Source organism: Poecilia reticulata, linkage group LG17 (assembly GCF_000633615.1).
Source record: "Poecilia reticulata strain Guanapo linkage group LG17, Guppy_female_1.0+MT, whole genome shotgun sequence".
Taxonomy (NCBI): Eukaryota; Metazoa; Chordata; class Actinopteri; order Cyprinodontiformes; family Poeciliidae; genus Poecilia; species Poecilia reticulata.
Genome location: NC_024347.1, coordinates 27,266,848 through 27,291,271, shown reverse-complemented (window position 1 = coordinate 27,291,271; position 24,424 = coordinate 27,266,848). Strand labels below are relative to the sequence as shown.

The 24,424-nt window shown below is 37.5% G+C and overlaps 1 protein-coding gene across 5 annotated transcripts in view; it reads right to left on the bottom strand.

The window, feature by feature from the left end:
- zzz3 (zinc finger, ZZ-type containing 3) overlaps positions 1-24,424 on the bottom strand; it is a 30,503-nt gene that overhangs the window by 5,288 nt on the left and 791 nt on the right. For 2 of the 5 annotated variants that reach the window (XM_008434638.2, XM_008434635.2), the window contains exons 2-9: positions 16,170-18,555; positions 10,643-10,781; positions 9,421-9,568; positions 9,225-9,337; positions 7,505-7,576; positions 4,805-4,906; positions 4,465-4,560; positions 2,029-2,178 (exon numbers count right to left, since the gene is read on the bottom strand). In XM_008434638.2, the coding sequence (XP_008432860.1) occupies positions 2,029-2,178; positions 4,465-4,560; positions 4,805-4,906; positions 7,505-7,576; positions 9,225-9,337; positions 9,421-9,568; positions 10,643-10,781; positions 16,170-18,490 (3,141 nt within the window). In that variant the 5' untranslated portion in view covers positions 18,491-18,555. The remainder of the gene's footprint in view (positions 1-2,028; positions 2,179-4,464; positions 4,561-4,804; positions 4,907-7,504; positions 7,577-9,224; positions 9,338-9,420; positions 9,569-10,642; positions 10,782-16,169; positions 18,556-24,424) is intronic. The other 3 variants (XM_008434636.2, XM_017309982.1, XM_008434637.2) reach the window with 3 other exon arrangements.

The following is a 24,424-nucleotide window of genomic DNA, read 5'->3' as shown; positions in this document are numbered from 1 at the left end:
AAGGCAATGTATTTATGTTGCACGTTTTCAGGAACCAGGCAGATCAAAGTGCTTGTATTTGTTCCACCATATTATGACAATAAGGTCATATTAGTAGAATAAAGACGTAAAATTACCAGAAGAAAGTGATAAAAAATGTTTTTAATACAGTTAAGATAAAAATATTCTATCGGTATCTTTATGTACAAGGTCTCATAAATTACTAAATTTTTCCAACATTACGACTTTTTATTGTATAATTTCTACTTTGGTAATATTATGAGTTTATCCTTGGACTATAATGACTTCTTTTTCATATTGCTAAGACTCTATACTTAAAATTACTACTTTTTCTGGTAATATTATGATTTTATTATTGTATTACTACAACTTTATTTATAATGACCTAAATAGAAGGTAATTATACAACAAAAAGTTGTATTTTTTTTGGTATTGTTGCGACTTTATTCTCATGATATTCAGATTTTTTTTTATGTTATGAGTTTAATTATATTTTGAGTTTATTCTCGTATTATTTCGACTTCATTGTCATATGACTATTCTGGTAATATTATAACTTTATTCTCGTAATATTACAACTTTATTTAGGTCATTATGAATTTATTCTTGTATTATTACAACTTTTTTTTGGTATTGTAACTTTATTCTGGCAATATTTTGATTTACTTCTTGTATGACTTTATTCTTGCAATATTACGACTTAATTCTGTTAATCTTATGACTTTAACTCATAAATATTACAAGAATAATCTTGTAATGTAAAAATTATTTTCACTTTGTTAAAATATTTGTCCTAGAAATATTATGACTTGATTCTGTTATAATACAACTTTATTCTGGTAATATTATGAATTTTTTTTACATAATATTACTAGTTTATTCTCATAATATTACAACTTTTTCAGGTAATGTTACGTCTTTACTCTGGTAATATTTTGACTTTTATTATGACTTTTTTCTCGCAATATTTTGACTTTGCTCTTGTAGTTTAATGTTTTTTTCTTCTTCTGGCCCCAAAACTCTGTTGTAGACAAAATGCAATCTTTATTATTACTCCTTGCAGATCTCTGCTGCCACCATATCTGCCTTTAATATGAAATAATCCCCTTTTACCAGGGAGACGGGAGAAAAGTGTCTGTGTTACCAGTTTGAGAACCAGTTTTACTTAAAGGTTAGAGCCATCAAAGGGCCAGAGGAAATGTCAGAGCTTTGATAGCATCGAGCATCAGGAGCCGTGTAGTTCAAACAGAGGAGAAACGCAGAGCTGGCTCAGCTCCCAGTTGTTTTCTACAGCAAAAAGAGATGGGATTGGAGGTAAAATGAGAAAGGACTGAATGTTTTACTGATTGCAATGGTGTCAAACTGGAGAAAGAATAAGGAAGTGGAAGAAAACTGATGTAATTTCGCTCAATTTTAAATCGATCTGCCAGAAGAAGAAAGGCTCCAAAACAATGGAAACTGACTTTTTACCCCTTTCTTGGAGATATTTTTAACATTTTAAACAGATATTTTCCCCAAAATAAAATATGTATTTCTTGAGAAAGTAGTTAAGATCAAAGTGTGTTTGTAGATGACATTTAAAGCTATTTAATTAGTTTCAATCAAATAATCTTAGAGAATTTTAATTCTTTGTGTCACAATTTGATTCAATATCAAATATTGATTTACATACTGATAAATAGCATACAAGCAATTAATTGGAGTACCTATTAATATTTTATGCATTACTTATTTTTGTTGTTTTTTTTGTATACGCTATGTTACCAGTCTACATACATTTTTAAACTAAAATATCTGAATATAAAACGGTAGCAATAATAACAGGTGTGCTCAAGATGGAGGACAAACGTTAAAACAAGACACGACTGTATTAAAACTGAAGCGTGTGCACTGCAAAAAAACACAAAATCTTACCTAGCATTATTTGCTAGTTTCAATGCAAATATAGGCAATAAAACAAAACTAACTTACAAATAACTTTTTAATAATTTAAGTCAATAACTCCTTAAAAAAGTTGCTCTGACTGACCGAATCGTCAGCAGAAGGGTCCTGCACGCCGTGGTAAAACGCCGCGCGCTCGTCCTCGTCCTCCATGTAGACCGGAGGCTCGTAGGAGGTCAGGAAGGTGGACGGCCGGTACAGGTGCTTGTTTAGGTGATGCTGTCTCTTACTGGAGGCCTGCAGGAAAACCAGAGACGGTTACAAACAAAGGGAAGCTTTCTGAGCCTCAGCAAAACGCACTCGCTTTCACACACTGCAGTGTTTTCCCTTTGACAGGGATCTATAGTGATGAGTCAGAATGAGGGGATAGTAAAATTACAACTCAGCATAATCAGCAAGCGGTTTCTGGATGATAAGCAAATAAATTTTATTTAATTTCCCTTTGGGATTAATAAAGTTTTTTTGAATTTGAATTTGAAACCAGCTGGCCAAAAGTCCTGGAATTCCACCTGGGTTGCTGGGTAACGGGGTGGGCTTCTCTGGGGTTGCTAGGTAACGGTCCAGCGTCAGTTACATTCCTGAAGTTCTTGATTTTATTTTGTCATTTTCAAGATTAACTTAAAGCCAAAAACAGCTGGGTGTTTTATTTTATTTTTTTAAGTAATTAGTTTTTAGAAGCAGTAGAAACCCAGATGGAATGTTAAATTTGTATAATATTTCCCTTTAAGCTTAGAAAACAAGCTGTTATACAAACAAATCCAGAAATTACAATATTATACAGACCTAACTGAAAGACTGAAGGTAAACCGCTCTATTAAACAAGATTTGGCTTTAATTTCTAATATTTTATTTTACACATAGATAAACATTAGATTTTTTTTCATTTACAGTTAAATTTAGCTCAGTCAGACTAATACACTATATTGCCTGTGCCAATCAAAGACTCTACAAACCAAAGTTTGCATGTTAAATGTTAAAAGTTTATAACAGTTGGTATCAAAAGGGGAGAAAATGGCTCTGGTATCCAAATACAAAGTTTTAAGAAAACCCTTTAATAACTATAACTTTTAAGCTCAAACTTAAATATTTATATTTAAGTTGTAGAATTTGTGTTTAAGGTAACCAGTGTGTTTACAAAAAGTGAGTAAAGTAGATTGTTGTGACAGATTTAGTTAGCATGCAGGCAAAGGCTGAGAACACTGCAGGCTGTATTCCAAAACAAAATATGATTAAAAGTCTTAAATTCCAACAGTTATTGTATAAATAAATAAAAAAATTAACAGCCTCATCCAGTCGACCAGCTTCATGCACCTTTGAACAGGTATTTCAGTCCAAGACAATTGTATTACATTTCACTATTCCTCTGCATTTCTTTGTTTTACATCAGAAACTGAACATTTTAAATAAACCCAACAAGTTTTCTTTGTTATGGAAAACAAAAAAGCTCATTTACAAGAGTATTTGGGTTTTTAAATCTTGTTTAAAAACAGCCATTTCAAGGGAATTTCCTCTTTAAACTGATTCATAATCCCCTATGTGACATCACAGTATGAGCGACATCCCATATCATGATGCTTACACCACTGTGCTTTACAGAGTTCTGGGGCTTGAATTCATTGAGGGTTGAAAATGTTGCTTTCATCTGTGCAGAAAATGTCACTCCATTCCTAAGGATGCACTGAAATAAAGATATATTATAGTTTATGGCAGATCACCAATATTTACCTAATCTGGTTATTTAGTTGTGAGCACAACAAGTGGAAAACGGATTATCTTGGATTAGCTGCTGTATTTCCTCAGATTAATTCAAAGTTGGACCTCTGTTAATGCCCAGGGATTTTCCTCCACAGCAGATTGAACCGATTATAAATTAACTCTCAAAAAAACGCCCTTCAAAGATCAAGAGGGTTTCCATTCAAATAAATGTAATAATTAAAGGCCTCCTCTCTATATATCTGTTTATTGCATGACTTACTTTAAAAATGTGGGGAAATGTTTTGAAAAAATGTGCTTAAAATGACCACTACACAGAAAAAGTCCAAAATAAAGAGAAATCACAGACTGAGAAACTCTTTCTAGTGTGAAAAAAGTTAAGAAAAATGTTAAATGCTGGAAAAACATGTTTATTATCTCCTACTCAGATTAGTTTTACAGTCTACTGCTTGATTTTCTCATTTACAGACATAATTATAAGTTAGGATTAGTGTGTCAGATAATAAAATAGCTTCATTAGATCTTTTGGACACAAATTGATCAAGTTTTTGTGATCTTGTTCCCAAAAACATAAAAATTGTGCACTGAACTGAGAAGGATTCAATCGTCCCGCATTGTTATAACATTTATAGCAAATGAAAACAGCAAAAATGTGCTTTCTTGGATAAAAAGAGGACACAAGTTAAAAGCAAATAAAAAAAGGAAGAGCTGGGCTCCCAGCCAGTACAACTGAATACATTTCTTAGCTTTTATTTGAGTATTAGTGTTACTTTATGTAGTTGAAGGGTTTGGCAGATGAGTGGCAGTTACCTTTTTAGTGTACATGCAGAGGTTGGGGGTTCTTCCAGGCACAGGGATACCAGCTTTTGTCAGTTTGATGAAATACTTTTGAACCCTGCTGGCAACCTGCATGTTTCAGGAGGAAAACTGATTCATTAATCACTTCCAGCAGAGGAACAGCTGCTTGAAACAACCGAGTTCAAACACCTGCAGGCATCAGCTGCTTCGCCTATTAGCAAGTTTCACCCTAGGACTTGTTTTCCATTAGAAAAGCAAAGATAAAAAAACACAAATGCTGCCAGTAGTCAGGTAGTTAATAACAGTTTTACAATTATGTTGATGTTTTACTGCTTTCTAACGTGGGTGTCACCTGCTTGGCCGTTCGATTGCCGAGCTCATCAGCGATCTTCTGCCACCTTTTGGACTCCACCTCTTCAGGCGGGAACTTAACAAGAAGCTGCTCCAGTTTTTTCTATGGAAACAAAACGTTCTGATAAATCTGGAGCTGGGAACATTTAGGCACTTGGCAAATTGATTCGATTACAATTCAGAAAGAGAAGGTGCGACTCCAAATCGATTGATGATGTAACATTGACACACGTCCTCATCTTTTTTTGCACCTCTGCTTTGCGGTTTATGATCAGCTTTTTTATTTCCAGATGAAAGCTGTAACATAGCAGCTCTTGCTTCAAAAGATTTTCTTCCAGCTTCACACATCATGCATAAAGCATGAATCTTTTCCAAGTGATTTATGTTAATGGGGTTATTTGGGTCAGAATTATGAATGTTCGCATCTTGATGCAATGAAAATTATGATTCCCCCCCCCCTCCCACCCTCAGATAAAACAGTACAATAACACCTTTCAAAACATCATAGTCACCAGGAAAATAGAAGGTTTTATGGATCAGGATATAATAGAAACTTGATCAGGTTTGTGTTGAATTTACAAAGTTACCGTATTTTCCGCACTATAAGGCACACCTTCAATGAATGACCTATTTTAAAACCTTTTTCATACATAAGGCGCACCGCATTATAAGGCGCACAGAAAAGACACTTCAGTTTGGGTTGCCACCCGTCCCGTATTGAACCTACACGGGACGCGATTTATTAAGAAGTGGCCTCTGTCCCTCTTCCCCCCCTATGGGTAGATAGGTCAGTCAAACTTTATTAACAAACCAGCGTTGACAACTATCCCAACATGCACCGCGCACTTCTTCTTCTACGGGGGAAAATGAAGTCGGCGGCTGCTTACCGTAGTTGCTAGACCTGTTGTGGCTCAATATCGGTCCATATATAAGGCTCACCGGATTATAAGACTCACTGTCGACTTTTGAGGAAATTGAAGGTTTTTAGGTGCGCCCTATAGTGCGGAAAATTCAGTATTTAAATCTAACCAGAGATTTTATTCAACAAAGATTAAAACAAAATGGGTGAAAATTCATCTAATGTTTCTTTTTCTTGTTTTTCTGGGGACTTTTGTCGTACTCTTTGGTTTTGTTATTCAGTTTGATTCTTTTGAGTGAATTCTTCTTGTCCAGACTGATTACCATGTGCAGGTTTTTGTTCCAATTACATTCCAGCTATGAAGCGAGGGTGGAAAGCAAAAATCCTATAAGAAGTGTAGGCGGCAGCTCCTGCTGTGCATAGAAATAATTTAAAGAGCTATAAAAAGGTTCCCACCGTGTGAAAGCACTTAACATGTTTGGGTGGTGCCTGTTCTGTACAGCTAGACTTAGATTTTACTCCTCCATCATGACAACACGTCTCTCTGCCTTTATTCTGTCCAGACAAAGTAAAAGCAGCTGGAAAATATTCTGCATTTTTCTGTTGGTTTTATGGATCAGGGTTTGTTTTTGGGTTAAGTTCCGTCATAAAATAAAAAAGCCAAATATACCAAAAAATAAGCATGTAAGAGTGGCAACAGCTTTTGAACTTTTTTACGTTTTTTCCACATTATAACCACAGGCTTCAATGCATTTCATAAGGATTTCATGTGATGGACCAAAGCACAGCATAATTATAAAGCAGGGCATGATTTTTGTATTACAATCTATTTTAAATAAAAAGTTAAAATAGTAATAACTAACTTAATTAATCTATCATTCTGATGATTAATTGGATTAAAAATATTATCACATACTGCAGATTTTTATTTAAGCCTTTTTTAAACAATAATAGAAATACATGAAAAGATGCAAATAAATAATTTAATTACCTTTTCAAATAAGAAAAAAACAGTATTGCCTAAAATGGAATAGCATCCCTTTCCTTTAGTGAACGTTTGATTATTTGTAGCAAAAGATTCATCTGCAGATAAAATAATACTTTCAACATCAACATGTGAAAAGTCCAGACAATTCAGCTTGACTGAACATCAATGTATGGCTGATCTGCTAATGATTTTATCCAATTAATTAAAAAAAGTAGATTTATGTCACCTATAACAAGTTATGTCATAAGTGAAACAGTCTCCCATTGGAATCTTTTTATATTTATTCAAGAATTACTAATTTAAAACAAGCTCCTATTTCCTGCTGAAAAGTTACTTGAAAGTTAGTTTTGTCCTTTTTTTAATGCACTAAGATATTTGCTTTTTGCAGAGAAGTAATAATATTCATTACACTGAAACAATCCAAATGAATCATGTTAAGGTAAACGCCGTTCCTGCTCAAATTAAATGTTTAAACATGATATACAAAGAAAGTTACAAAAAAATCAGTAAGATAAAATATTTTAGGTAATTGCATCTGACCTAAAACAAGAAAAGTTTATTCTGATTTAACTTCAGAAAGAAAAAAAATATGTGAATCTTTTTATTAGGTATATGAAAATATCTGGCTTCAAATGTAAATAATGCTTTTATTACAAACCTAACCAAGCACTTTCAAGGATTTTTATACAAAACTCAAGCACTTTCCAAACCTTGAAAACACCTGCCTGGTTTTCAAAAACCCGTACGAACCCCAGTATTCTAGGAGACGCTAAATGTAAACAGATAGCTGAGCAAATGCCAAGAAAAGTGAAATCAATAAAAGTACAGATGTGTGTTTAACTCCTGCTACCAACCTGCTCCTCCACCGTCCACAGCTGGTTAAACGTGTCAGGCTTATTTGGGTGACAAATCCTCCCCCTGATCATCTGCCAACAACACACAGTGACAGGCATGTTAAGAGACTGACAAGACAAAAATAAAGCACATCGCCGCCGACATCTTGAAAGGATCTCAACATGCAAACTGCCAGGCAATATGAATCCTTCAGCTTGACAGAGAAAGGCTGGCTGTCAGACGTGGCTCGAGACGTGTCGCTGGGAGTGAGCGGAAAAAAGCAACAGCTCCTTTTGACTGACAAACAAAATCCTTTCACTATGCAGAGAATGTCGGATGGGAGAAAGCAAATGTGTCGGCACAAAGTAAACAAGAAGAGCAGCAGGCATAACTGAGGGTTGTTAGCTCAGAGCAGGAAGCTCTGCACCTTTCTAATCCAAACAATCAAATTAAAATGTAAAACCTGACTACTGGCGCGATTGTGGGAGAGTGAACACACACGCACACACACACACGCACASACACACACGGAAGAAGGATAGAAGAGGCTCGTTTCCATAGATACTTTGTAATTTTTAAACACTTAACTGGGGAAAGCAGTAAGACTGAAAGGGAAAAGGTTTGAGGAGGTGTAAAAAGGTAAAAACCAGCTGATCTGTGAGACAACTAGTGGGAGACGAGTGACTCATCAGCCAGAGTTGGAAACTGCTGCCGCTGCATCTGTGCTAATGATGAACATACAGCAGCGGATGGAGGAGTTCAACATTAACAACTCCATTAATTAATCCTTCATATGGATCTGTGAATATTCCTGATTCCTTCAGAGTCTCAGAGCTTACAGTGATTTGTGTTTGTTTTAAAATATAAACTACTGAGATTTTATGGCCAGACGTTTTTACAGAGTTCAGGGTTTAAATGCAAAACGTGGAAGGATAAATGAGGGAAGGTAGGAGAGAGGGAAGGAATGAAGGACACTACGAAGGAAAAAAGATCCACGGAGCGTGTCATTACAAGAAAGAAAGGAATGGAAGTAAAAAGGACACAAAGAAAGGAAAGAAACAAGAATACAAGAAAAAAATTAAGGAAAAAAGACACAAATAAATGCAAAAGGGAAAGAGAGTAAGGAAGGATGCAAAAGAGAGAGAACACAAGGAAGAAATAAAGGAAGAAAGAAAAAAGACAAAAGGAAAGAGAGAAAGGAAGTAAGACCGGATGAGAGAGTAGAAATGATGAAAGAAAAAAGGACAAAAGAAATAAAGATGAAGAAAGAAAGTACAAAGGAAAGAAAGACTGAAAGAAAGAAATGGACAAAGAAAAAAGAAACAGAGAAAGAAACAGGAGAAAAGGAAGAATGAGAGAAAAGATGAAAGAACCAATAAAAAGAAAGAAACAAAGAAAATCAATTAAAGAAAGGACAAAAAGAATGAAGGAAAGAGCAGAAAAACAAAATGTACAAGAAAGAAAGAAAGGAAGGTCACAAAGACAGAAGGTAGTAAACAAGGAAAGGAAGGACAAAAAAGTGATGGAGGACAAGGACAGAAAGAAAAAGACAAGAACAGAAGAAAGAAAAGACAAGAAGGAGGAAGAACAGAAGCAGAGAAGCTCCATTTAGATGGCAGGGTTGTGAATAAAATCTCAATATTTTGCTGTTCTCTTATTTAGTTTTTCCGTACTTATCCGGACAGAAGGTAGTAAACAAGGTAGTAAACACAGTTTCCCACAGACTGTGGGAATATGTACCTGTGTTTGCCTGCCGTTCTCAGGGGCGTCGCTGGTGGGAAGAGATGAGTACACGGCTGACGATTCACCTTCTTTCTTGGGCTCAACAGGACTTTTTGGTCTAAGAGGCAAACCTGTAGCAAACAAAACGAATCAAATCGCAGTCCATGTCTAAAAATATGAAAATTAGATAAACAAATTCTACCTTCAGACTTGCCTTTATCAAAGATTAACTTCAGCTGCCGGGTTTTTCGTTTCTTGTCGCAGAACTCTCTCTCGAACTCCCCCAGACCGGAGGTGTACTGTTCCCAGGCGATGTCCGGGAGCTGGACGACCCGCTGGGGACACGGCAGACCCAGATTCGCCTGAGAGTCAGAAAAACCCCACAAATTAAACAATTAACGTAGGCCTGACGCAATTAATCAGATTAACAATGATGAATTTAAATAATTGTCAACTAATTCAGTAATCGATTAATCGTTAACAGAAGCAGAGAGACTCAGTAATAGTTTCAGACGAGAAATTAAGACAAAACTGGACATAAAATATATACATTTCATATTTAAGATTAAAAAAACACATTTGTCTGTAAATATGTTCTACCCAGAACAACTGGTTCAAATTCTGAGAAAAAAAAAAATCTCCTATTAAGCACCTTTTGCTATCGAATTATTAATCGGTTACTCCATAAAATAATCAACAGATCAAATCTGCACTGATAAGTCAACCAAAAAGTGCTGAGCTTTTCACATGTTAGAAGAGTTTATTAGCTGCAGATGCTGCAAATGATCAAGTTTACACTACAGGAATGGTTTATAATTACATTTTAGACAATAAAATGTTAATTTTTGTTTTTAAAAAGGATTTAATTTGTTTTTTTAATAGCATATTTAATGCATTTCTAGTGTTGTTTAAAATAGGCTTCAAAGGTTAAGTGAAAAATCTGCAAAATGTGACTATTTTTCTCTAAACTAATAGAGTTTATTATCCAAATAACTAAAATAATAGCTAATTGCAGCTTTTAATTAAAAATAGGCTTCATCTTTGGCACAACAGGACAAACACAGTGAACCACATTCCTCTGGTTTTCAAACATGCACACATTACATATAGTTTCTTATATTTAAACAAATAATTGCTGCCGGTGTCACTTTTATTCAAAAGAATAATTTAATTGAAAGAAAGAAAACAACAACAGAGTAAATTGAGAGCAACTTCTTCTGTGTGTTTGTGGGTTTCCCGAAATGTCTTGTGACAAAATGAGCATGTTATGGCTTCCTGTCAACAGTTTCCAGATTGTAGGAGAAATTCATGCTGAACTTTCACATTATGATTGTCATTTTCCTCCAAAATCATGTTGTGTCCAACAAAAATAAAGTACGGATACATTCGTGGTTCATGGTGTATCAGTACAGCAGAGGGCTCTGTGTTTTGTTCACCTGTTTCTGCAGCTGCTCCACAAAGCTGATGGGTTCAGACAGAGCCTCCCTCTGCTGACGTGCCAACGTCTCCAGGTCCAGAATGGCCTGAGCTCGCTGCGCCTCCAGTACTACGATGGTCTGCAGCAGCCTCTGATAACTGGAGGAGAGGGAAACAAGGTTAGACCGGAGAGGAATGTCAGAACTGATTACATTATTTAACCGGACGTCTGCAACGCAGCAGTGCATCAACACAGAACCTTGAAGATGTTTCAAATGCAGCCATTTTCCACTTATCTACAAGAAATATATGGGATGTCAATGTTAGATTCTCTTTCTAGATGCTGCTTCTGTAAATTGCATACAAATTAAAGTTCAAAAACTGCAACAAAGAAAAAGGAAATTGCAGTCGCTCTTGCCGTCAGAACTGCATGTTTGACCTTTCTCCTCACAGCCTCTGGAGTAACTGAACGACTGCAAACCGAAGCATCACAGACCGAGCCTGGCGCCGATCCAAAGGCTTCCTACTGTACAAAGCTATAGGCTAATGTAGGAGATCAAATGGCCGGAGGGCATCAACCTCACTGAACACAACCAATCAGTGCAAAAGGAGCAAGCAGGTTTAAAGTACAGCAACCTTCATGTGCTGGAGAGAAGGTCTGTCATGACAGCAAATGTTACTGGATGATGAATTTTATCTCGATAAACGATAATATTGTTGTTTTCAGACCATTTTCAAGTAATATAATGGTAATAATGGCATAACAATGCAAGAACACACAAAGATCAATAAACTTTAAATTATAACAAACATTTAACACTGGAACTGGAAGACATTTTAAATATTTAAAATAAACAACAAATAAAATCCTTGTTGAGACCAAAACACCAGACTGAAGATGTTTATCATCCAGTTTTTGCTAGAAGGAGAGATAACAGTACAACTATTATTTGTGCAAATGGAAATTATTAAGCTCGTTTAAATTTATCATGCGATTAATTGATTTATTGGTTATTGCGACAGGGCTACTGCAGAGTAATTCTGATTAAAAATAAACAGCAGGAAGAATGCAAACTTGTTTTGCTGAGTGCAAGATATCTCTGCACTGTCCAAGCACAAAATTGTACCAAGTATTTCTTCAGATATGCTTAATAATTATGTACATTTTTAATTTCCACTACGTGAATTATTTATGCTTACACACTAGACAGAAACACAAAATCTTAAAGGTATTTTTAGTCTAGTTTCTAATGCAGATATCCTAGTACACATGAAATAAGACAAAACTAACTTACAAGTAACTTTTCAGAAAGATACAGGAGCTTATTTTCAGTAGATACGTCCCTAATACTGATAAAAAGTTATAAGTGAAATGATCTGCCAGTGAAACTAGTACTTTTTTGATCAATTTTAAGGAATTACTGACTTAAATTCCTTAAGTCTCTTATTTCTTACTGGAAAGTTACTTGTGATTTAGTTTTGTCTTATTTCAAGAATACTAAGATATTTGCAGTATAAAGTAGACCAAAAATACTTGATAAGATGTTGTGTTTTTGCAGTGTGTTAAGCCGTTTTGGGAAAAGCAGGATGACTTGGCTGTGCTTTCCAGCCCTCTGGAGTCCGTCCAAACATCCAGGGACAAGTCTGGTGTTTTATTGCCACCTACTGGGCCTGTGATCTGACAACAAACAAGGCCACATGATGAAAAACTGGCCTGGACGTGAATGTTTCCATTTTAATGTTTAATCACCGATTTGAAGACATCAAATGATGGCGTAGCGGATATAAATATGGGATGTTCTGTCAGTGAACAAATTACAATCTGTGATATTTCTGTTTAATCAGCAGCTCTGAAAATGCCACATCATGCCTGCATAAGTGACTCCAGGCCGCATCGATCCCGAGCTTTAAAAATCCTCCTCATTCAGCAAAGGCAAACATCGCCACGACACTAAAGCGTGATCAAATTACCAAGCAATATGAGAGCACTGAAATCCCATAACTGCTTTTAAAATCTCCAACATTTACTAGTGTAGACGACAAAACGGACCTCATAAATCAGAGCAGCTAGCCGTCAAAATGTGGGGCCCAAAAGGCAGCGTAAACATCTCACCGTGTATGACAACTAATAAAAAACTGTCAGCAATACCGACAAATGCATCCCAAAATATTAAACTCTGCTTCCTGAGAGGTAAGATAACAGAAACAATCAACAGAGTCAATTTAAAATGCAATTTTCTGAGACCTTGTTATTCAATTTGCACAATCAAAACAAGAGAATGAAAATGAAAGAAGGTTTGAACGTCAAAAACAAACGTCAGGCTAAAAATGAAAGTTCACATCTCACAAGCAGTTAATTACGAAATAACTATAAAAACTGATGAAGTTATTGGCATAGTAAAACTGCAAATCTGTCTGTTTAATCTATTGTTCCCCTTTAAGTACCAAACTTGGTTTTGTTTCCTTAATTATATCAAATATTATCAGGAAAGATGTCAGATTTAGAGAGCAGAACTGAAGAAGGATTTACAAGTCTAATTTTTTCCCTTACAGATGTTTTTGCCACATTTACATGTTTCAAATCATCAAACAAATGTTAATATTGGATGAAGATAACCCTAATAAATCCAAAAAGCTGTTTTCTAACTATGATTTCATTTATCAATGAAAAGAGCTATCCAAAACAACCTGGCCTTGAGGGAAGAAGTAATTCTCTCCCTTGTTAAATCATGAAGTAGCTGTGGCAAAATTATTACCCGACCTGCAGATATAATAAATAACTTAAAAAGAATATCATTGGTGGCTGAAAGACTTCATAAAGCAACACATCATCCAAGAAAACAGTAAGAAAAGTCAACATCTGTCAGTTTGGTTTGGAAAGGGATACAAGGACATTCCTAACACTCCGGAAAGCCAGCAGGGAAAAAACCCAACTAGAGAAAACACGCAACGGTGGTGAAGCTTCCCAGGAGACGCCGACCAACCAAAATTACTCCAAGATGAAGTCGATGTTTCAGTCAGGAGTTCACTAAACAACCCAGAGTAACATCTAAATCTCTGCCTCAGTTCAGCTCATGAGTCAAGAATCAGAAAGAAAGAGCGGGAAAAATGAGCTCCGTGTGGCTAAAGCCTCCTGGAGGATGATGACCATCCAGATCATCGAGACGTTCTGATGGGAAAATATTCTGACCAGGACTAAAGTGAACATTATTTGGAATGTGAGCATCTGGTTACATTTGACCAGAAATTTGAAGCAGACCTCATACTGACAGTCATTAATGGTGGTGCTAATGTGAAGGTCTGGGCCTGGACGACTTGTTATAAATGATGGGATTGAGACTGAAAATCCTGCAGAACGTCCAGCCACCAGTACAGGACAACAATCCAAAGAACAGTAGCAAGACCTTGTGAATAACAAAAAAAATAAATAAATCAAAAAATTTTGGGAGGTGGTTTAGCTAAATCTTGATTTCAGATACTCAACACCTCCAACGTGGCTGAATTGACATGTTTCTCAAGACTGGGCCAAGTTTGGGTAGAACAACCAACTATCTACGAGGATAGATTCCCACAGTGCCTGGTAGATTTTGGCAGCATTTTTTAATGAGCTCATCATTTGAAAACTGCTTTTTGTATTTTTTATCTGGTGTCAAAATTAGTTTGATGATCTGAAACATTTAAGTGACCAAAAAAAAAGCTAAGATTTACAGATTAAACGCCTTTTCACACCACCAGAGAAAACTCCTTATTGGGGAAAAACTTTTGGACGCGTTATAAATAATGACCTCAAAACAGACTTCGCTACACTTCAATACCTTGAATTTAGGTGTTCAATATTACGACTGCAAAGCTGGTTACCGTATTGTGATGTGATGTCAGTAATGCATATTAATTGATCCTGGTTCTAATATACACACCTGAAATAGATTTTAAAATCACCAAGATGCTGAAGCTTGTAGGAACTGACGACAGAAAAGCAACAAAATTTAAGACCACATTTTATCAGTGAGATAATAAATTAATTTGATGCATAGAAGATTTATTTAATGAGAATGTTTTTCCCGCATTTTTGCAATTCCAAACCAAATTTACTTTGGAAAGTTAGGATTTCTTCAGACAGCTATGGATCCGAAGCTTTAAATGTTTAAATTCTTCCCTAATTGGTCCCCTAGGTCTACAAGACTGTGTATTTCCATTTAAAAGACTTAACTCCATAACTTGGAGGACTCAACAGCTACATTAGGCAATCCAAAAAGGGCCAAGCAGAAGATCTAGGAGTGAATAGACAACAAATGGCTGAAACCCCCAAAATATATTTGTTCTACTTCTGTATGTATCTGCAGTTCAGTATTTTTTAAAATATTGTTTTTATCCAAACTGGAACTGTTAAAGATGGGCGTTTTTTTCTGTTGATCCATCTTGTGTTATCAGATCCGGTCTGGGCTTTATTTGGAGATACTACACGACTCTCCACACTCCAGACTGTAAGGTCTGTTTTGTGACTTTGATGTCACTACTGTATAGGAAACCTGTGCTCACTCTGCATTAATGAAGGACATAAAATTGGGAAGGAGAAAATAATTTTTGAAGGTGAAATCTGAACTTTTTTTTTTACTCAAAATGGGAATGATTTATAGAATATCTTGGTGCAGATGTATAAATCATCTACAAAGTGTTCTGGAGATGTATGATGTCCTCTCATGTTGACTCTATTCAACTCTCGTTTTTCTATTCAAAGAACTTAAATAAGGAGAAGTGTTTTGGGAAAAGGAGTGAAAAAGAGTGAACAATGAGCCAAGTTTGAACCTGGAACCAACACCCATCACTGGGTGACCCAATCGCATTCTGACATCACTACACTGACCTCTAAACTGCATTAACATGCTTTAATTTACTTACTATCAACGGTGCAACCTTGCTTTGCATTAATATAGCTGCAAAATTAGTTGATCTTTCACTGTTCCATAAAAATAAAATCTGGTGTTGGAGGAAAATAGTGTAGATTGACTGGCATCTGTTTTCCCCCCCTCTTTTGCCCAGCATCAAGTAGAGTTATTACTCTTTCCTTCTCCTCCTGTAATAATAATAATAAGCACACGAACAGCCATAACTGTGTTCATTCACTAATGGACTAATATGTCTGTTGGATTTGTCTGATGCCATTTTGCTGCAGCAACATATTGGGCGATTTGGCATCTTCAATCCAAAGTAAAAGGAGTTACTGTAATATTGATCTGTGTGCCAAGCTTCACGTCCACAAGTGACAGATCTTACTATTTATAATCTCGGCTTAATGGACAGGATTTTAAAGCTCAGTAAAAAATAAAAAGAAAGTGAGGAAAATGTAGGGAAGTTTTAACTGATATAGTCATCGCAATATTTAACAAATGAGTGGTTTTCAATTCTATTAACTACACATTAAACTAATACCACACAATGTATTTTATGCATATTTACCACATGTAACATTTAAACATGACTGTTTTTACTTTATGCAATAAGGTCAAACAAGAGCTAAAGTACTACGATCCAATATCCCTCACATACTCTTTGTTGTGTTTAAGAGCCAGGTGGTCTGACTCAAAGTAATACACGTCAGGCTCCTCCTCTTCCTCCTCCTCCTCCTCTTCTTCTTCTTCAACGGCCTCACTTCGCGTTAGCTCCTTGCCATTTTCTGTCTCCTTGTCCTCCATAAAGTCACTGTCCTTCTCACCTGCTCTACAACTAGGATTCACAGAACCTGGCTCCTCACTGGAGAGGCCAACTGAGTCTGAGCAAGAAGGTTCCTCTAACATTGGACAGTCGTCCTCCACCTCCCCTTCTTCCCTAAAGGGACCATTGTCTGTCATAGGAGAGCTGGGTTTGGCGGGAGATGCTTTCCCACCAGACACAACTCTCCTAGGTGAAGTCCGCAGGGTATATCTGTGTTCGTTGAGCTCTGTGAAAGAAGGGGTCGTGCTGGACATTGAAGGGTTGCACTCTGGCTCTGTGGGGGATTGGGGTGTTGTGGGTGTGGGCATAGTTTCTCCTGAGTTGCTGTAGTTGACTGAACTACAGTTTACGTTCGCAGTAGAGGACGAAGTGGAGGCAGCAGGTTCCTGTACTGGTGTTGGTGACCGGCCGTTTGTATCGCCCTCGCTCACAGTCACCTGCTCCTCGTGAGCCAGACCCAAGGGGTCACCCACCACATCGACTTCCACCTCCTCCACCTCCTGCTCTTTGGCCACTATCAACTCAGGAACAGGATCTTCTACAGCACCCATAAATGTTAGTGCAGATGAGGCTGGTGATTCTCCTGAGCCAGAGACCTCCATTTGCCCAGGAACAGAGTTTCTAAAAGGCACAGAGGAGTCAGGGGATGAGGGAGCCTCCATTTGACTGCCATTTAGCAGAGAAGGGAAGCTGGTGGCAGAGGTGAAGGTTGCACTGGGATGTTCAGTGACTGTGCTAGTTTCCTCTGCATCAGTTTCTCCAAGTCCATTAGAGGCCTTATGGGAATTCTGTGGCAAAACTGGCCCATCACAATCCTTGCAATGATCTTCCTTCACCTGTCGCCCAATTACCTCACCTTCCTGCTCACTGAGGATAGAGGAAGCAGGTGGTGCATTACAAGAGTTGTGGCTGGGTAAGTCTTCACAAATTAAGTCCTTGCAAGGCTCTGAGACAGAAACTTGACTTTGGGGATTCAGAAACCCTTGGTCCTCTTCATGTCCCAGAAACTCTCCAGAGAGCGAGCACTGCTTGGCCCTTTTGATTGGAGGCGAGGAATTCCGCCACTCTTTCCCTGTGTCACAGTTCTCGGACTTCTCTTGGTTAAGGTCTTTTTCCAAACGGGACATGCCCCGCTTCCTAGAGACGGTCGAATGATCCTCATCACCTGCAGGAATACTGGAGTCAGCTATGTTTCTCTGCAACATGTCCAGTTGCTGACTATCTTGCAAGGAGGTTTCCTGTGGTTTTGTGTCATGTTTAGCAGCATGCTTTGACTCCAGTTCAAAGTCTTGATCAAGTTCCTCACCAGTGTCCTGCTTGTTGTCTTGTTTATTGTCACTCGACTCCTGCCTCGACTCCTTGACGGCGTCCTGCTCCGACTCCTTGACGGCGTCCTGCCCCGACTCCTTGATGGCGTCCTGCCCCGACTCCTTGACGGCGTCCTGCCTCGACTCCTTGACGGCGTCCTGCTCCGACTCCTTGACGGCGTCCTGCTCCGACTCCTTGATGGCGTCCTGCCCCGTCTCCTTGACGGCGTCCTGCTCCGACTCCTTAATGGAGTTCTTACTTGTATCCTGCTTGGAGTCTTGCTTAGAGTCCTTGCTATTATTCTGTTTTGATTCTTGTGTAGAGTCCTTATTTGTATCCTTCTTGGACTCTTTACTATTATTCTGCTTTGTCTCTTGTATTGAGACCTTACTTGTATCCTGCTTTGACTCTTGCTTAGAGTCCTTCCTATTATCCTGCTTTGACTCTTGCTTGGAGTTCTTACTAGAATCTTGCTTGGTCTCTTGCTTTGAGACCTTACTGGTATCAGGCTTTGACTCTTGCTTGGAAACCTTATTGGCATGCTGACTTGACTCTTGTTTTGAGTCTTTACTGGAATCCTGCTTTGACTCTTGTTTGGAGTCCTTACTGGTATCATGCTTTGACTCTTTTCTGGCATCATGCTTGGACTCCTGCCTGTTGTCTTTATTGGTATCCTGCTTGGACTCCTGCTTCTTTTTGGGGGAGCGTGCCCTAGGTTGGGGAGATACTGAGGTCTCCTCTGGCTGGGCGATGCTGCGGTTTCTGAGGGTTCGACCACAAAACTTCTCATCCAATCCATTGAGCCCCACTGATGACCTTGTGACACGCGAAGAACGGGACGCGGCCATACTACGGCGGGTGCCTACAGTCTCCTCATCCTGGTGCACTCTCCTCTGCAGCAGAATGTGGGCATCTGAAAGACACAAACCAATGCATTATTGTCATAAGAAATATTGACAAAGTGACAGAAAGTGTCACAAAGTGTGAAAATGCCAAGTCTGGCAGTGGTAGAACAAGTGCACCATATACAGGCCATATGCCGCATGTCTTCCCGTTCTGTCTCTGTCGTCCTTTCAGTCAAGCTACTGTTGAATAAAGGCCACTAGCGCTATAAAAAAGCTTTACAAAGAAAAAAATTAGTGAGCTGCTACTGTAGAACAATAAATGTTTATAGTTGCTGTATGTTTTTATCAAAAGGATTGTTTTGTCCAGGACAGCGACCGGCTACCAGGAAAAACTTGGAACTCATCAAAATGTAGACAGATTAATAGAGAAATTTGTATAAAAAGTAATGGAGCCTAGATAGGAGAAACTCCTGAGGTGAAAATTTCGAGACATTCATGGAAAGTCCAGTGTAGTTTGGACTTTTCCCAAACAAAAACAAGTCAATAAAAATCCTATTTAGAATTCAGAAGTGAAATTCATTATGTGGCTCTGAAAAAATAAAATTTAATTCCCACCTTTTCCTCAATAAGATAATTATACAATGACCCTAGAATTAAATAAGCATAAAAACTGAAACCTAGGGAGTTGTCTTAACATGCACAGGAATATTATACAATGATTAAATCCTAAATTTACAAAATATAAGTACATAAAAACAAATTTTTAATTTGTAGTAATTTTCTTATCTCTAAAATCGTTGCTTTGACTCAACAGACAGATTAAGTAAGAAACCTCTAAGTGGTGAAAGGCATTTATCTTTCACCACTTAGAAAGATAAAGAATTTAAATTTTGCTGTAAGAATAATAAATTCCAAATAACCATCCCTGAAAACCGCCTGAACACTTAAAAGCTTTGTCATGATTGTTACCTAAACTATTTTCTCCACTGTTGGCTCTATCGGAGCATGAATGAATAATTCATTTCAAAATATAATTAAATGTTGTTCATGTGCGGAGCTTGGTGATAAAAATCACACTTCTTTATGAAACGGGTTAAGGTGCTTTTTGAGCAGAATTTTTTTTTTTTTACACCACCGTACATTTAAAAAAAGGTGGGAGACCAAGTTCAGATCTTTTAGTCTGAATTCAGGTTCTGCAGAGAAACCTGGTTCTGGCAAAGCTTGATAACTGATGCAAGTAATATTTGCTAATTAGTATCATGCTTTCAGACTCTCTTTGCCTGAAATGTAATTATTGACACTTAGATGTTTAATGCAGCACAAAACTAACTTATTTCAATGCTAAATACAGAAGGTTTTAACCAAATATTTTTAATATTCTTGTTGTAGAGCTGGAAATCTTAAATTTAATCAACTTCCAGGTGCTGAATAGACTCACTACTCATTATCTGAGCTCTATATTCTCTACAAACCCAAAAATAAAAATACATTAGTACAGTTTACTTATTTTATTTATCACAAGTCATTACCGCTACAGTTATTACAGAAGATACTGCTTGTTTTCCAAATATTGTGCAGCCCCAGTCATGTAATATTTTCATCCAGTTCAATAGACTAATACCTGGCAACCAACCTGCCTCAAAGCTTCCTTTCATTGGTCACCTCCTGTTTCTTTCAGGGAGATAAAAACATGGCAGCAGATATATATACTCATTCCCCCACACCATGCTGAGATTACTGCTCATCTTGTGTAATATAGACTTGGTTTATAAGTAGACTGACATATCCGTTAAGAACGCCAAACTGATTCCTTCGTACTCAGATGAGATAACACTGCAGACTTTGGTTGGCCATAAGGCTGTTGATCTCTGCTGCCAGAGGAGCCAAACAGCTTCAATCTTTACATAACCTTTCAGAGTACCCAAAAATAAAAAAGCAATGTACACAAAGCATGACAATGAATTTCCTGACACAACTCAAGTAAAAGCAGAGCCCTTGAATGGTCACTCCCAGTCCTGCTACAATATCCTGCTGGGAACAATATATGGGTGTGAAAGCCAAGAAACTGCTTCATAATGTGAACAAGAATACAAATTAACATGCAAGTGCATCTAAGAATAGTTATGAATTTTCTTCTTGTGTTTTCTTAATAAGACAGAGCCAGCGTCTAGCGTCAAATATCAAACTAAAAGCTCAAAAGGAAGATTGGGGGAAACACAGAGACACAACATGGAAGCTTTCATAATGAAATGATCAAAATATCCGACTTKACAATTAAAAGGCTTTGAAGTACTCATCTAAGCCAAACTAMACAATACATAGACAAACAGAAAGTCTTGCATTATTATGCAGGATGAGATCTGTAATCAAGTTAGCTTTGTGCATGCAAATGTGTAATTAATTAGAGAGATGTTTACAGATTTAAATATATATATAAAACCCCACTCTATTGCTTTACACAACTGTTTTTCCTCAAGGATTCACAGASACACAGAATGAAATATGCTCCAGATCAGRCTCCATCTAATAAATCTAACAAAAGGGGACAAGRAAAAAAACAACCTTACTCTGTAAAGGTCGTATTGAAGTGACTTTTACAGAGAGATGATCTCACTGGGCGTCCTTCTACAGACGGTACAGGCATTCCTTCAGTCCACGGAGAAATAACTCATATTTGATAAACTGGCCGTTCAGCTGCGGTGCTCATTTACATTACATCTCAATCGATCAATCTGAAGGGCATGCTCTGTCAAAACTAATATATTTAAAACCGCTTTCTGTCTCTACCTTAGGCAGGTTTTTCCCTCTACGATATGCCAATAACAAATCTAGATGCGTTTAATATTACTCCTACAAGTAAATACAAAAGCGGCCTGGACCCAGAATTACCATATGCACGTATTACTCACACTCCACTAAAGAGTCCAGCTGACAAAGCTAATGTGATTCGTCCATGCAGAAAGGAAGCCAGACAGAAGGTTCACCCTTGGACTCGACACCACGAAACCAATTAAGTCACTTCATTTGACGAGCACCAAAGAAGGAGAAAACTAATCACTTCMTCAAAATCATTACAGTTTAATTGAGTAACTATACGGAGCATTTGCTCTCATTTCTTTGTCTTGATAAATACTTTGTTGTTGATACATTTGTTTAATGCTGCAACCAGTTGACGGTGGGAAACGTGATGCAAGTCTGCCCAAAGCAAAGTTATCATTTCATTGTGGATTTGGCTGCCTGACCTGAGTTCTTGTGCAATCTAATGTCAAGCATGCCTTACAGAGGTGTAATGACCGGAAAGTCGTAAAATCAGGAGAGCAAGTGACTCGCACAGTGTTGCTGCAGACTTTAGGGATTGATAGCTTTTTCAGAAGAACAATCTTAAACTGAAAAAAACACATTCTGAGCTGCAGAACTGCATAGAAAATTTACAAAACTGTAACAGTAATATATACAGTCTTATAACTACTGACAGGTGGAAGTGATACAGGATGTTTTCACACCTGATAGTCGAGTAGACTTCATTTAATTTGRGACCAATGTTGTAACATTTGTTACATTTTTACACTGCAAACGACTTACAACACTTTGAAAGACATTTTCCCCACCTCACCTGTGGTGGCGCTGCACCAAGAACCACTGAAAGAAAACACAAAACCCTCTGAAGAAGGCATGAGGGCGACTTCCTTCACAAAATGCAAACAGATTTTGGTGGTTGTTGAATAAATTTTTTTCTTTGGTAACAGACCACGAGTTATTTCTCCCAGACTAGCGTGTTTGTTTTAGTTGCATTTACCCAGAATGCCCTGCACTGTAGTCCCCTTCCTCCTTTTGGAGCGGTCTCCGGTCCACTTGGCGTTCACATTGAACAGCACACATGCATTTTGGTCCATATCAAAGTTTGATTAGCATTCCCACTTCCACAAATGAACCGGACTTTCTAGGAAATCTAGAGTTAAATTAAAGTGAACCAAACAAYGCTGGTGTGAAAGCACCCTTTGGCATCTATTAGTGGGTTTCTAATTTAAAAGAAGTCTCAAAGAATTCRTCACAGTTTGCTGCAAACCAATCAGGGTGAACACGCTGACCTCTGAGGATGACATTGCAACAGCATGCTCAATGCCAAGTATAATAGTTTTCCCTGATGGTTGGAGTGTCTTTCAGCAGGATAATTCAATTCACTTCAAAAATACTTTACTAAYCCCAAAAGGAAATTAAAGATTTAAGCAACCTGAACTAAGTTTGCACACCGCCACAAAGTAARAACAGCTCAGGACTGGATTGAGGAGAACAACAACAACAAATATTAAGGGTTGACCAGGCCTCTGCGTTCAGGCAGATCTCAAATTAAATCTAGCATCTGTGGAACGTYCTGCACAAAGAAGGCTAATCCACAGAGGCTCCACCTCACAATTCACWGGACTAAAAGGATATTTTGCAAACATTTTGATGACAGATACCAGAGCACAACATCAGGGCTCTAGTAGAGTCCACAACTTGACAACAAAAGGAAGAGCAACACAATATTAAGTAGGAGGTCATAATATTATGCTTATTGCTGTGTCTTTCRAAACCTTCAACAGAAAAAATCTATTAGGACAATAATTAGGAAGCAAAGTAAAAGATTAGTCATGTTGCAGAAAGAACATGTCCTATTTATACTCCACGTGTTTTGCTTTTACTAACATTTATTTGAATTTCCCTCTACTCTAATTGTATAACAATGATCTTAAATGATATAAAGATTAACAAAACAAACTTTCTCCAACCTCGAAATTGTAATTGTTCTTCCCCAAATTGCTGGTGCAACCTTTATTTAATAAGTAAATATGGTTATTTCTTAAGAATGGACTAGATGAGAGACAAAAGTGGAGCTGTCTACAAGAACGGACGAAGCAGACTTTACTTCTTGAAGAAGTTTAGGTTAGTTTAGCTACAGCATTTGGTCTACAAGCCCGTTGTGGACGGGGCAAATTTTATTACCATCATCTGTTAGCATAACAGCATCAGAGCCAGGAAACTGCTAAACAACCTGGTAATGCACACCGGGGGAATCAAAGAAGGATTTTTCAGAAAAATCAAGAAAATTGAACAACCGTAAAAATCCCCTTCACGAAACTGCTTTACAACAGAGCCTTCAGTCAGAGGCTTCTTCATATCTACTGTAATACCGACTGCTACAGGAGATCCGTCCAACACAGACACATCAAGATCTACAAAACAACATTTAATTTCCCTTTGAGAACAATAAAATGTTTTTGAATGCTCTTTGTGGTAGTAAATGATGATCAATGCCTTGCAGGATAAAAGCAACATGCAAATGTATAACTAATCATACCAACTGGGCTGTAAATGATCCACGTCAAACCAGATTATGTTAGTTTAAACTAAAATTTTTAGTGTCAAAGCGAAATGAAATTGTTACCTACCTAAGACACGTGCGGTTGTAATAAACATACTTCCTGTTCCTCTATAAAGCGCTTGTTTGGCTGTCAGTTGTGGTAACACGTGTTGATCTGATTGCTTTACCAGTATGACAGATTTTATTTAAAGTGTGCATATTTTTTGGGAAAAATAAACGCTGCTCTCATTTAAGTGAAATAACACACATCTTTATAAACAGTAACTGATGGAAAGCCCCCTTGAGTTTTGTAGACTGAAAATTGTTTTAGCTAGTGTTCGCCTCTGTTGCTGACCTGAACTTCCAATACTTCCCAAAAGGCCTGCTGGCAACGAGAAATCCGCGAAATGGAGCTGCCATACGTACCGATGAGAATCGCTCAAATCCCCAACATCCCAGCTAATCAGATGCCGATAAAAGTTGGGAGACGTGAGGATGCAGTTAAAACCAGAAAAACTAGACGGCGTTGCCGCAAAACACGTGTGACCCGTTAACAGAAAGTCTGCAAGCAGGTTAAAGTCGGAATATTAAAAATA